The sequence below is a fragment of the Glycine max genome, chromosome 16 (assembly GCF_000004515.6).
Source record: "Glycine max cultivar Williams 82 chromosome 16, Glycine_max_v4.0, whole genome shotgun sequence".
In the NCBI taxonomy this organism is placed as follows: domain Eukaryota; kingdom Viridiplantae; phylum Streptophyta; class Magnoliopsida; order Fabales; family Fabaceae; genus Glycine; species Glycine max.
Genome location: NC_038252.2, coordinates 10706802 through 10720847, shown reverse-complemented (window position 1 = coordinate 10720847; position 14046 = coordinate 10706802). Strand labels below are relative to the sequence as shown.

At 41.8% G+C, this 14046-nt stretch overlaps 1 protein-coding gene across 1 annotated transcript; it reads right to left on the bottom strand.

Moving 5' to 3' along the window:
* Window positions 1–13209: 13209 nt before the first annotated feature.
* On the bottom strand, window positions 13210–13806 carry LOC102662426 (uncharacterized). Its single transcript, XM_006599766.1, has one exon. The coding sequence runs from the start codon at window positions 13804–13806 to the stop codon at window positions 13210–13212; it is 597 nt and encodes a 198-aa protein (XP_006599829.1).
* Between the last annotated feature and the right edge of the window lie 240 nt (window positions 13807–14046).

The following is a 14046-nucleotide window of genomic DNA, read 5'->3' as shown; positions in this document are numbered from 1 at the left end:
CGGGCATAGTCAGTCAGTGAGAACCTGTGATGTACCTAAACAGGCGAGCTCCTGGTAGTCAACTAATAAAAGAACAAAGTCCACAAATCAAGGAGGCTTGTGTGGCGGCTGGCCAGCTATGAATCTTGAGTGGTATCTGGAAATTGGCCTCTGGTAATCGATTACCAAGGGTGTGTAATCGATTACAGGGCTTAAAATGGAGATAGGAAGTTAAAATAGCCTCTGGTAATCGATTACCAATGGGGTGTAATCGATTACACAGGGTGATAGGGCACTGGTAATCGATTACACAGTGCTACCTGCCACTGGTAATCGATTACCATTTAGGTGTAATCGATTACACAGTGTAAATTCTTGATTTCCATGTGCAAAAGCTGTGTAATTCGTGTTTGGGCACTAGTAATCGATTACATACTTTGGTAATCGATTACCAGAGAGGAAATCCCTTGAGAGAGACCTTTTGACTATACGTAGCGGTTATGGGACGCATTGTATTGTTACCTGTAGTTAGATTTCTTGTGAAAGAGTCTACCCTCTTTCTTTTATTTCTTGTAGATCGCGATGGCAGCGCAGTTAATCCATGATCGCGTGGTGATGGAGTGCCTAGAGGGAGTTTGGGAGACCCTCGAAGGCAATGAGAGGTGCTGATTCCGTGGCACAATCGACTCACTGCTACTTCATTAGTACATCCGGAGGAACCCGCACGCACACTTCAGCAGCCTGTGGAGTGGATACTACCTACACCTACTCCATATCGACTAGTGGAGCCAGTTCAAGTGATAGAGGTGTCATCCTCTAAAGAGGATCCTGAAGAGGACCCAGAGGAGTTACCTCCTGAACCTGCTGTGGATGCCCTTGATTTACCTGAGGATGATGAAGACCTACTCCCTGATGTGGATTCTCCAAAGGATATCATGTCAGCATCTGAGGCAGACTCTACAGAGGAGAGCGGCCCTGGAGGGACAGCGAATAGTGAAGACTCTTCATCATAGCAGACGGCTCCTTAGACTAGGTTTACATACTTTTGTGGGTGGGTGTATCTAGTTCAGACTGCTAGGTTTACTTTTTTTATTTTTGGGTGGGTAGACCTATTGTACAGAAATTTTGATGATTGTATATATGTAGTTGAAGCCACCACAGTTGATACCTTTGCTCTGGATGTCACTATGTATTTTGCAAACTCCCATATTTTGGACAGTTTTAGATGATGAATGTAATTATGTTTAATCTTGTTATTTGAAAAGGAAGTGTTAACAAACTTTATTGAAAAGAGTTTATCGACCGCATTTTATTATTTTTCACGTGACGACCTAAAATGATGGCTGGTATATTTTTCTTTTTGAAAGAGCAAAATAGTTTAGAGGTTATGAGTGATCAGAAAGAAATGACTCCAAATAGAGTTGTGAACTGGCCATTCAGGACTCTATAGTGATAATTTTCCTTTTGTTATTTAAATTATTACTATTAAACCAGTCATTATTTAGGGACGCCACAACTTGTGTTGCCAGGTCTCTCCACCACTGTGCGTATTCTTTAAAGGTCTCACCTTCCTTCTTGAACATATTTTGTAGCTGAGTGCGATCGGGAGCCATATCAGAATTATACTGATATTGCCTTAGGAAAGCAGTAATCAGGTCCTTCCAAGTATGGATGCGGAAAGCTTCCAGATTAGTGTACCAAACAACCGCGGCTCCGACCATGCTATCTTGGAAAAAGTGTATTAATAGCTTCTCATCCCTAGAGTGTGTGCCCATCTTGCGACAATACATCTTGAGATGGTTCTTGGGGCAAGTCATCCCTTTATACTTGTCGAAGTCCGGCACCTTGAATTTTGGGGGGATAACAACATCTGGTACCAAGCAAAGATCCGTCATGTCCGCGAATGGATAGTCACCAAAGCCTTCAATAGCCCTCAATCTCTCCTTGAGGAGATCGAGTTTCCTTCTTTCCTCGGTCGCCGGGGGTGGTCCTTCTGTGGACAAGAATATTGGTTGTGCTGTGAGGTTGGTCTGAGGCAAGGTGTTGGGTGTCGGGCCCTCGACGGGGATCGGGGGGTAGAACTCGACATCCCCTTGGGCATATCTTCGCGGACCGCGTCGGGCTGTCGAGGAGGCTCCCCTTCAAGGATGGGGGAAGAGACATGACCCGCATCATCTTGCATGACTAGCGGCGTGTAATTAGGTGGCAATCCATAAGGGTAAGCCACTTGGTTGTATCCCAAATAAGGGTTGCTGTTGTGCCCTAATGTGCTCCTTCCTCGTCCTACCGTATTTGGGGGAGGATGGTGCGCGGTAGCTAGGAGAGTTGGGTCTGCTTCGGCAGCCAAACTAACGGCGGTAGCGGTGGCCACGTTTTTCTCCATGAGTTGCCTCATTCCTAACATGGCCTCCATCATGGAAGCCATTTGTTCTTTCAGAGCCGACATGTCGGCTTTCATCTGTTCCTGTGCCTCCTCTTGATCACCATCGTTCTAGATTTGGATCTGGTGCGATAGGGATGCCTTGGGGCGCGTTTAGTTATGGTGTTTTTTCCTAAAAAACCCAAACGTGAGGAGTAGGTAAAATAATGAATGCATGTTAGAGATAAAATGCAGGAGTAATTTGATTCGCACTGACTTTTGGAGTAAAAACATGGGATAAACTCATTTTATTCAAAAAGTTATAACTAGTCAAGATCTGGGTGACAATACAAGTTCCCTAGCGGTTTCTATTTATATGGGCCATTAGATCTATCATATGCTGACAATAGCCGAGGAGTCCGTGGATCTCCTCGGGGGCGGAGTAGGTGTCCGCCATTGCCTTGGCCTTGGCTAGTAGTCGGGGAAGCTCTTGACTCCCATTCAAGGTAAGGGCAAATCGGTCCATCCACATCGTTGCCTCTTGATGTAGCGAGTCGATCACCCTTCCTCTAGCCTCCTTTTCCACGTACACTTGGGCATACTCATCCGCCACTCTATGCTCGTGGGTCGCGGCTAGATTTAGTTCTTCTTGGTACTTGGTGATGATAGCTAACATGTTGGTCTCTGTCTCGCATAACCGCTGAGACAAACTTCTTTTGGACCTCGAGCAAGCCTTCAATTCATCTTTCAAGATCAAACTGTCTACTCGTGATTGGTCCATTTCCTCTCTTCGGAGTTTAAGCTCGCCGTTGCTACCCCACAGAGCCCCTTGGAACTTTTTCCGGCCGTGTTCTTCCCTACAAGCCCTCTTGGTTTCTCGTTCCAAGGTTTTGGTGGTAGCCACATTTACATCTCTCAGTTCAGCATTCTCCTTTCGGATTTTAAGAGGTGCTAATTTGAACCTTTCTTTGACTGTTTGAGCTTGCTCGAGTTCTATCCTAAGGGCCTACACCTCTTCGTCTTCCTCCGATGCCTCAACTTCCTCCCTTTTTGCGGTTCTCAAACTCGGGAGCCAATCCAAACCTTACATGTGGGCTTTTAACCACTTACGATAGCCACCAATGGGCCCATTGTTACTTCCCCTGAGTTCTTTGTCCTTCTTTTGCACAACCTCCCATGCCTTGCGGACCTTCTTAAGTGTCTCCATGTTGGTCTTATTGAAACCTCGTGAAATGACAGGCGCGATCTCTTCCTCTAGTGGTGCCCCTCTCATAGGGTAGCCAAATTGCCTTATAGCAAGAACGGGATTGTAACTGATGCAACCCCTCGTCCCCATCAAGGGAACATTCGGAAACCCTTCGCATGAAATAAGAACTCCGGTTCTTCCTTCCTTCCATCGAGGGAACCAGTTGACAGATGCTCCTTCTTTGCTTGCTAAGAGTTGGTCCCAATTTGCCCCTCCTTTCTCTGTGCATGAACGGTGGCTTTCTAGCGGGCAAGCATGCCTCACCTCTTGGCGAAAAAGGTGTGAAACCAACCATACATAAAGAGCTAGAGTACAACAAACAATCCTTGTATTGCTCTTTTCACATCTTCAGTCGAAGGTGTCATATAGGTCGGCTAGCATAGCGACAACCGGGCTTTCCTTGTGGTTATGATAGGCGAGAAAAGCGTCAATCGCTGCCAGGTCCACCAACCCATCCACATTCAGAAAGAGGACTCCTCCGAAAATCAACAGTGCAAGAATATCTACGAATGGGGCCTACTCGTCTTTACCTGCCAAGATTCTTGCTTTTGCCTCCAAATATTTTCTCGGTATTCCAACCACCCCATTTTTGACTTGCTTCCTGTGGTCTAATTCCTGCGCTGAGATTTGGACTATCTTTGAAATTCTAGCTAATGAGGGATAGAACCCTGTGAAGAGGTATGGTTTCCTCCCCCCTAGAGGGCATCCTAGGATCTCTTCAAATTCTTCCACCATGGGTGATAGCTGGAAGTCCCCAAAGGTGAAGCACCTCAATAGCTGATCATAATACTGGGAAAGGGAGGCAATGGCCTCTGTAGAGACTTCTACCATGGCTAAGTCCCATATTTTACCGTAAGCTTTGCGAAAAGCTTGTCGCTGGAGCTGACCCATTAACTGCCCTAACTCCTTTAGACTAGTGGTCCCTAGGCTCTTGACCTTGACTTGATAGAACCTCTTTTTAAGTGAAGGCATTTGACTTGATCCCATGTTTTACTAAAGTGAACAAAAATCGGTGTGAATTAAAACTGACATCTATCATGGGTGGAATGGATGAATGCATGAAGAAATGCATATGACACAAATGCGATTTATGAATACGGGAGCCCGAGAAATTGTCTCCTTCTTAGATACAACGTCTTGGGGTAGCAAAGTGCCCGACGTATGTATTTAAGAAGGTGGTACGGACCCTCCGTTGGTTTGACAAAGAGAAGGGACCAAAACAGACGTGCATGATGCATATGCGAAAGGCGCAACACGGGAATGTACATAGTATGACAATATTCACAAAATATAAGCAAAAGGGTACATGCCACTTATGCATGGCAGTGTGAAAAATGGCACGCAGCGTGTCCGCTCCGTGCCCCTATTCAAGGGACCAATATGGGAGGGAGCTAAAGGGCTTTTAGTGATAATTTCCAAGGTGGTCATATCTCTCTTGATGGTCTCTAGAGGTATCATCCCCTTTGAAGAACATTTTGCAACAGTAGGGACTACTAGCAACAATATGTTATCAAAGAAAAAAACTCTAGATGAGGGTTCATTGTAATCAAGCAAGTCGGAGACCTAGCATGATCACAGATTCACCTACATTCCTTATGTTCCCACGAACCTGGGTATAGGGCCCTTTTTCAAATCACCATGTGTGCAAATAGTGTTGGTGTTTGTGTGCATCAAATGAATAAACATTTACCTCATGCATACATTTTAAAACACACTAAAAGCATAAAAGAGTTATATACACAAGAACATAAGGAAAATAAAGGGAAACCAACAAAGGAGAAAGTCATGATAAAAACATTGCACAAGATTAAATGGCCTAACTCTCTAAAAATAGTCCCCGGTGAAGTCGCCAACTGTCGCAACCTACCCTTCGGCGGGAGGGCGACGCGTGACTTGCAGGTGCGTGTTCCAAGAAAGGAATACGCGCGGAGTCGCCACCAACGTTTATTTGAGGAAAACGTCGGAAAACTGGAAAAGACGTGATCTACGAACTTTAAGTTAAAGTTTCGGGAGTTGTATTTACGCAAGGGGAAGGTATTAGCACCCCACACGTCCGTCACAAGAGACGGCAGCCTTTAATCAAATGTGCAAATATGACTTCAATTTATGTTATCTTCCCTTTTTACATTCTTATGTCTTTTTTATGTCTTTTTATATTTTTATCTTTTTGTGGTCGACAAGGGTGTTTCCCTTTGCTCCTACGTATTCCTCAATTGTGATGAGAAAATCAGACCTACGTAGTTCTTTTGTGAACAAAGCGTTTTGGTTAAGTTATTTTTTATCCTTTTTTTTTGCAAGATTTGTTTTTATTGAATGAAAGGTCATTTAAGGCGTTGGACCATTAGACAATCTTTCGATTCTTTTGAAAAGTGAGAAAAACATTAAGGCATTGGACCATTAATGATTTCTTTATTTTTGAAAGAGGTAACAAAGTTACATATTGATTTTAGGCCATTTAGAAATCTACACTTAACCAATAAAAGCGGAAAAGACCATTTCAAGGCGTTGGACCTTTGAAAAGGGCCTTTTTTAGGCGATGACAAAAGTTTGGTTTATGAATTGATTTTAGCCTTAGTTTCACTTTGGCTATTAGTCGATTCGATTAAGAAAGGAAAATCCCAAAGAAAATGTCCGATTGATTTTTTTGATTTATTTTACTAAAAGATATTTTTTTATTATTATATTATTATTTTACCTCTTTTTGGTTTCCAACGTGGTTACGGCATGACTGAACGGTCGGATTTCATTTTAACAGAAATTAACAGATATTACAATTCAAATGATCGGTGAAAATTTATTTTATTTTTGATTAGGCGAGAAAATGACTTAAGTAAATGACTAAAGCACGTCAAAAGGGGATACGGAAAGTAAATGAAATGAAAATAAAAGCACGTGAAACAAATGAGGACCACTAAGGGTACATAGAATGAATTTAAAAGTTTGATTTCGGGAACTTACCGGTTGAAGACCGAAGAAGGACAAAGAACGAACGAAGAACGTCGAAGAACGGTTGAAAATCTTCGTGAAATCACCCACGGAAACGTTACGGAAACGCCTCGGCTTGGATTTTCTTCATGGAAATAATTTTTCTCACTAATTTTAAGTGAATCTCAGATACTAGGACGGTTGAACATTTTTCTCCTTCACTCCTCCCCCTATTTATAGGAAAATAGGGGAGGAGCTTGCCACCCAGCTCGCCAAGGCGAGCTAGGCTGCTTCCTCCAGAAGCAACCGCCTTTTGGAGGAACATCCTGGAAGGCCCAAGTGGGCCTGGTTGCTATTTGAACCCCCATTTTTACTAAATACACCCCTGCCCCCTTTTTTGGTGATTCTTTTTTCGTAAAGTTACAGAAACTTACGAATTTCGTAACGATACTTGTTTTCTTTCCGTAATGTTGCGGAACCTTACTGATTACGAAATCATCCCTTTTTTGCCTTTCGGAACGTTACGGAACTTTACGGATTGCGCACTAACACTTCCTTTTAATTTCCGGCATGCCACGAAACTTCACGGATTATGCTACAACGCTTTTCTTTTGGCTTCCGGCATGTCTCGGAACTTCACAAATTGCCTAACGATGGGTGCCAAATACCTCGAAGTGGTCAAACGAGGGTCGCATCCCAACAACGGATGGTCCCTGGACGAAATTAGGGTATGACAGGAATGTTGTGAAACTTTACGGATTACGCAATGATGCTTGTCTTTTCTTCTGGAATGTTGCGAAACTTTACGAATTACGCAACAATGCTCTTTTTGACTCCCGGAATGTTGCGGAACTTTACGGATTGTGCAACAATGCTTGTTTTTTTCCTTCTGGAATGTTGCAAAACTTTACAAATTACATAACGATGGGTGTTAAACATTTTGAGGCGGTCAAGCGAAGGTCACATGCCAACAAACAATGGTCCCCGAACAAAATTAGGGTATGACACATAGCACCGAGAAAGTCACAAAGGCAAATCAAAGCTCCTAAAAGATATGGCTTTGATATATTGTCTTGTACGCTACAAGTAGTAAAAGAAATCATTTCATTCGAACCAACCACTTATCAAGAAGCAATTTCATTTTCTGAAGTTGGAGAGTGGATGATGGCTATGAATGAAGAGATGGAATCCCTTCAAAAGAATCAAACTTCAGATTTATGCTATGGTATGCACCAGACGAAACCTAGCACAAGCAGTTAATATTTTAAGTAGGTATGAGGGTAATTGTTCACTTTCCCATATGGTTCCTTTTTCTCCAATTTTTAACAAATATAATCAAGGGAAATGAAATACCAGCAAGCGCACCGGGTCGTCAAGTATTTAAAATTAAAACGGAGTGATCCGAGTATCAAACTTAGGGAACTTGCTTATTAGACAGAGTTTTATTCAGAAGTAAGGCATTGTTGGAACAAACATTGATAATTGATGGTTAAAAATAGAAATAAACTAATTGTATGGTAAAAACAGTAAATGCAAATAGGTAAAAGTTGACAGCAATAGGTAAAAATCGTTGGGTCTTTCTAACAAACAAGTTAATGCATATGAGGATATTTCTCTAATTAATCATATTCTTGTGTTCTATGTTGTAGCCTAAAGTACTAAACCTCGATCCCTCGTAAGTTTAGACTAATTTAACCTAAGCTTCGTCCGTAGATCCCTCTTGTAAGACTAGGCTTAACTTAAACAACATTATCATCACAACATATTCAGAAAACCAAAACCCCATAATCCATCCCTGGTAATGTAGTTATCTAGTCCTGCTTCTATCAAGTTCTAAGGCAATAGTACATTTCCTAATGCTAAAGTCACCTAACAGTACACACAAGTGGGTGATCAGGCCAAGAGCATGCAATAATTAAGCATTGAACACACAAAACACAATTAATTAGATATGAAAAGCAATTACATCAACTGTTCATTAGAAATCCCTAACTATGGTTTTTTAGCCAGCCATACAAGGAACCCTACTACAAATGAGACAGGAAGTACAAAGCAATTGTTGCTTACACAGGAAGAGGATCCCTCATCCTTTTCATGGCACCTCATAATCGCTCAAACACTCTCTAATCTCTCAAAGTGATGAACCCTAGTTTCCTTGCTTAGCTTCTGCCTCTCTGCTGCTTCCAGAGCACTATTCTTAAAATCTGTGCAAAAATATGCAGCTCTGGTCTCTCAAAATTGTACCGTAATTCTGACAATTTAGGCTTAAATAGGCTCTGAAATCGCTTAGCGTCACCCTCGTGCTTAGCGCGAGTAAGTGGATTTGGGCTTGGCGCCAGTCGTGTGCTAAGCCTGGCAAGAGACAAACGTGTCGCTTAGCGAGATGATCTCGCGCTTAGCGCATGGCCTTGATTCTTGTGCTCTTCCAGATTTCCTTGTCACGCTAAGTGCTCTAAAGATGCGCTTAGCGGTGGATGCGTGCTAATCCCACAAGGTCTACTTAGCCCGACGGCTCCTTTTAGCACTTCACGATTTTAGCCTCTTTTGACCTGAAATTGTACAGATTTTATCATTAAATCACATGGGAGATACTCTAAAGACAGCTATTCAAACAAAATAAGATTTATATACAAATTCCTACAAAATAACTATAAATTGGGGAACTATACAAGTTTTAGAAAATATTTTCTATACAAAAGTTAGTCGTATAAGACGACTAACAAACTCCCCCAAATTTACAGTTTTGCTTGTCCTCAAGCAAAGAAAGAGCAGTTCACTTGTCCTCAAGTGACAAAAATAGTGGCTAATCAAAATAGTGCTTGTTCCACAGAAAAATTCAATCATATGAAATGAATATCATGGAATGCTTCAATCAATGTCACCTCACAAACATGCAGCTTTTCAAAGATAGGAACGTATGCATTAGAGTCACAACTGAAATAAGCTAGTGAGAATGACAGATATCAAGGAAGGATCATCAACCAAAGCCTCACAGTCATTGTTTCACTCAAGCTCAAGTGTTTAGGCTTATTCCATCATATACAACTAACACAAGTCCCAACCTTTGCATTTCATCTCATGCCATGCAGAAATAAATACACAAAATGAATCCGAAGAACTTTCTAGGCTTGTAATGAGGTTGGGCTGCCAACAAATCATGGTTTTTCTAGGATTTAAAAAGCTTAAATTCTAGGAGAGCATTCATCCATAGATAAACCTTTACTTTTCATTCATGCCCACCCCAATACTTGTCTCTTTTTAGGCACTTAGCTTCATTTCATTGATTTGCAGCACACAGACTTGAACACTTTTATTTGTACTTCTAGTTATATATATATATATATATATATATATATATATATATATATATATATATATATATATATATATATATATATAGAGAGAGAGAGAGAGAGAGAGAGAGAGAAAAAACAGTGTGTATATGCTGCTTTGTTTTGACCATTTTATTTCTTACCCAGTGTCTCCCCCAAATTTGGGACAATTTTGCCTTGAAACAAGCTTTTTTGTGGATGATTCTCTCCTATAACCTAAGACAAGGTAACAAGAGATAAAAATGTATAGGCTCAAGGTTCCATCAATCAAACATTCATTCAGCTCAAAACTGGGTGCAAGGGATAAATCATTCATGCACATGGTCAGCTTTTTGGCTAAGTGGCTATCACAATCAGACATGGCCTTCATCATCCTCAATTTCATGCATTCATTCCATACTTCAGAGATTCATGCAAAAATCAGTACTAAATGATAGTCGTTTTCTCTCAAAAATAAGGATCACACTCTCACCGGGTTACGGTTAATGCATTCCTTCACAATCAATCTGGCTAACTGACCAACATTTTCATCCATAATTCTAATCACATGTTCTTTCTCTTGTAATGACTGCAAGCTTGCTCAAGACAAAATATAACATTTCAATCCACTCAATTCATACAATTTCTCATTCAAATCAATCACAACACTTCATTTCATACGAAATCAAACCACTGAATCATATTCAACCAATTCACTGTTCAAACTGTTCAATCATGCTTTTGTACAAGCTACTACTACAAACAAAATAACTAAAATTTAAAACTGAAATTTAAAGATTGAAATTTAAATAATTGAACATAAACATACAATAAACTAAAATAGAATAATAATAAACTTTTCAAAATGAAAGATAAGAATATAAAGATCCTGTCAATCCTCCTGTGGGTGATCCTCTGCATGCTCGTTCAGATCTAGCGCTGGAGTAGCTGGTGGATCCTGTGAAATGGGCTGCTCTTGCTCCAATGCTGGTACGGATGGCAGGGTATCCTCAGAGATAGGTGCAGGGGATGGCTTTGGAATAGGCTCTGGTGAAGGTACTTCCTCTTGAGCCACAACTGAATCAAAAGCAAATGAAAAGGGCTCAGGAGAAGTGAGCTCATCCTCTGCTGCTGGTGTATGCTCCGCTGTGGGCTCAGGCTCTTGGGCTGCTTAGGTCCCACCCCCTCCAGAAGGAGAAGGCTGGACTCCTGGCCAAGCCACCTAAGTGTGAAAGTCTTCCATGCTCATGATAGATGGCAGGCCCAAGCTCTAGAAGCTCTGCATAATAATGACCTACCCTTGGTGTAGGCTCTGCATCATGGCATGTAGCATCTCTGGTGTAAAAGAAAAATCTGATGGTCCGGAAGAAGAAGGAGCTAAAACTAGTAGCTGAGCTGGTGATGGAACATAAGTAGTTGGGAATAAGCTGGTGTTGATGTGGAAGAAGCTGATGTGGTAAGGGGAACCTCAGAAGATGGGAGAGTCTCAGATTTCTTCCCCATGGCCTTCCTAGACCCTCTGAAAGTCACTATTTGATCATCAAGATTCCAATAGTTCTTCTTCACATATGCCAAATTAGTGGCAGGCTGAAACTCTCCAGCATCTTAGAATCAGAAGTGACTTCTCTAGCTTTACATAAAGCAGAGATTAAGGCTGGAAACCCAAGCCTAGAGGAGTCATGCTGAGCGATCATAGAGATCTGATGAGAAATTAAGTAGCCCACATTCATGTCCATCCTCTGAGTTATTCCATAAATCAACTTGGCCATATCCAGAGTGATATCTGATGTGTGTGAGGTAGGGACCAAGTTTGAGAAAGAAAGCATGCTCCAAGTCTGAGCAATGGTAGTCAGGTTCTTTCTGAGGATCTTCAATGGCAAGCCATTAGCATTAAGCTCAAATCCTCTCCCTGGGATACAGAGCTTGGCTGCCAATTCCTGAGGATCAAGCCTTAGGAGTGCGAACCTAGAATAAACAGGTAGTGTTTCCCCTTCCTCAATGATCATAGGGTTCTTCAAGAATGTGTTGAGGGCGTCTTCGTCAAACTTCACTAGATGACCTCTGACCCTTACCTATTTTGGTGATTGATCCTTTGGATCATAGAGGTTAGCATAAAATTCTTTTACGATGGCAACATCAATGATGCCTTCTTTAAAGCTGGTCAACTCTTCATGCCAATTTCTTCTCTCAAGCTATTCTTTGAAATCATTGAACTCAGTGTGGTATATCACCACATTTCTCTCTGGAAGTATCTTTCTAGGCACCACTATTTCTGTGTACCTTTCCCAAGCCTCTGGAGAAGTGAACCTTGATCTATCATATCGAACTTGGGAAGGTGTGGCAGGTGCCTTTCTCTTCTTTGATGCCATTTGGATTATGATGGAATGTAAGAAGAAGCAAGGAAGATGCAGAAGATAACTTAGAACACAGGTAGCAAAATGCACAAAGCACAGAGTATGGGCACATGCACAAGGGAGTAAAAACTTTGACGTGTAAATGGTAACTGCCTATGATAGTTCTATTTTATTTTAGCATTTTCGTTTGGCGTGCTTAGCCCATAGCTGCACTTAGTGTGCCAACGTGACGTTTGAGTTTAAAGCCCATGCCCTTAGCCTAACCTCGCACTTAGCCCAACTTGAAGTTTCAAATTCCAGAGAAGATGTGGGGCTTAGCACCGTAGGTTGCGCTTAGTGCTTTTTGCAACACAAAATTTTTCTACAATATGCGCTTAGCCTGAGATGTAAGGCTTAGCGTGCAATCAAGCTTCAACTTACAGAGAGTAGTTAAGGCTTAGCGTAACAAGCGCACTAAGCGCACTTCCAAGCATTTCAAAAACAGTAAGGGATTGGTGCTTAGCGCATCCTGCCGCTAAGCCCAACTCATGAAAGTTCAATTCCAGAATGGATATAGGGCTTAGCTTAGGACAGTGCGCTTAGCACTACTACAATAGATTTTTCCAGAGAAGGAGTGGCGCTTAGCGCATCATCTCCGCTAAGCCCACTGCTTAAAGTTAAATTCCAGTGAAGATGTTGGGCTTAGCGCAGTGATGTGCGCTTAGTTGAACTATTCAACTAACTAGCCAGGGGTCTAAGCGTTTAGCGCGAGCAAGCTCAGGCTTAGCTCGTGAAGATATGGCGCTTAGCGCAAGGGTTGTGCTTAGCAGATGGACAACTGAAAAAAATTTCTAAGTCTTTTCTATCCATCTCTTCACCTAGGCTTAAAAACCTTCTTGTTCACTACTAAACAAGCTGAAAAATTAATCACAATCACAAGTAACTATCCTAACTACATGCAAGAGATACATGATGAAAAAGAGAAAAGGGAAAGAAAAGTCGGGTTGCCTCCCAGTAAGTGCTCTTTTAACGTCATTAGCTTGACGCATCTTCTTGTTATCTAGGGTCCAACAAGGTTCCTACTTCCAGAACCTTTTTCTCAGGTCTCTTTTCCTCCATCACATGAACCTTCAAACAAACATTTCGGTTAGGTGGATCTTTATCTTTATGGAACAGGTCAAAGCTGATTTTCTGATCTTCTATGCCCATTTGCAGCATCTTCTTTCCCTTGTCTACCATGCAGCTTGTGGTAGACATGAATGGATGTCCAAGAATAAGAGGAATGTCAAAGTCCTCTTCTATATCCATCACGACGAAATCAGCTGGAAAAATCAGATACTTGACCTTCACCAAGACATCTTCAATCACTCCATATGTCCTTGTGATGGAGTGATAAGCTAACTGGAGGGTCATGAATGTGGGCATTATCTCTAGCTCTCCAAGTCGCTGGCACATGGAGAAAGGAATTAAATTGATACTAGCTCCCAAGTCTATGAGAGCTTTACCTACAACAACCTCGCCAATGGAACACGGTATAGTGACACTTCCAGGATCTTTGTGCTTTAAGGGAAGGATGCGTTGAATGACCGCACTACAGTTACCTTCCACTATAATAGTATCATTATGTATGTACCGGTTCTTCTTGGTCAGCATGTCTTTTAAAAATTTTGCATAGAGGGGCATTTGTTGGAGAGCTTCTCCAAAAGGAAAAGTAATTTCCGGTTTCTTGAAGATGTCAAGAAATCTAGCCAAGTGTCTTTCCTTGTCTTTCCAGGAAGGTACCAAAGGGTACGGTACTTTCGTGCCTTCAGTAGAAGTAGTCTCTTTCTTCTTCTCTCGTGCAGCCTCACTCTTGCCCTTCTTTTTCCCCTCATCAACCTTCTCTTTTCTTTT

Excerpts from the sequence above, each read along its gene's own strand:
- LOC102662426 (XM_006599766.1), bottom strand. The coding sequence starts at position 13,806 with ATGCTGACCAAGAAGAACCGGTACATACATAATGATACTATTATAGTG.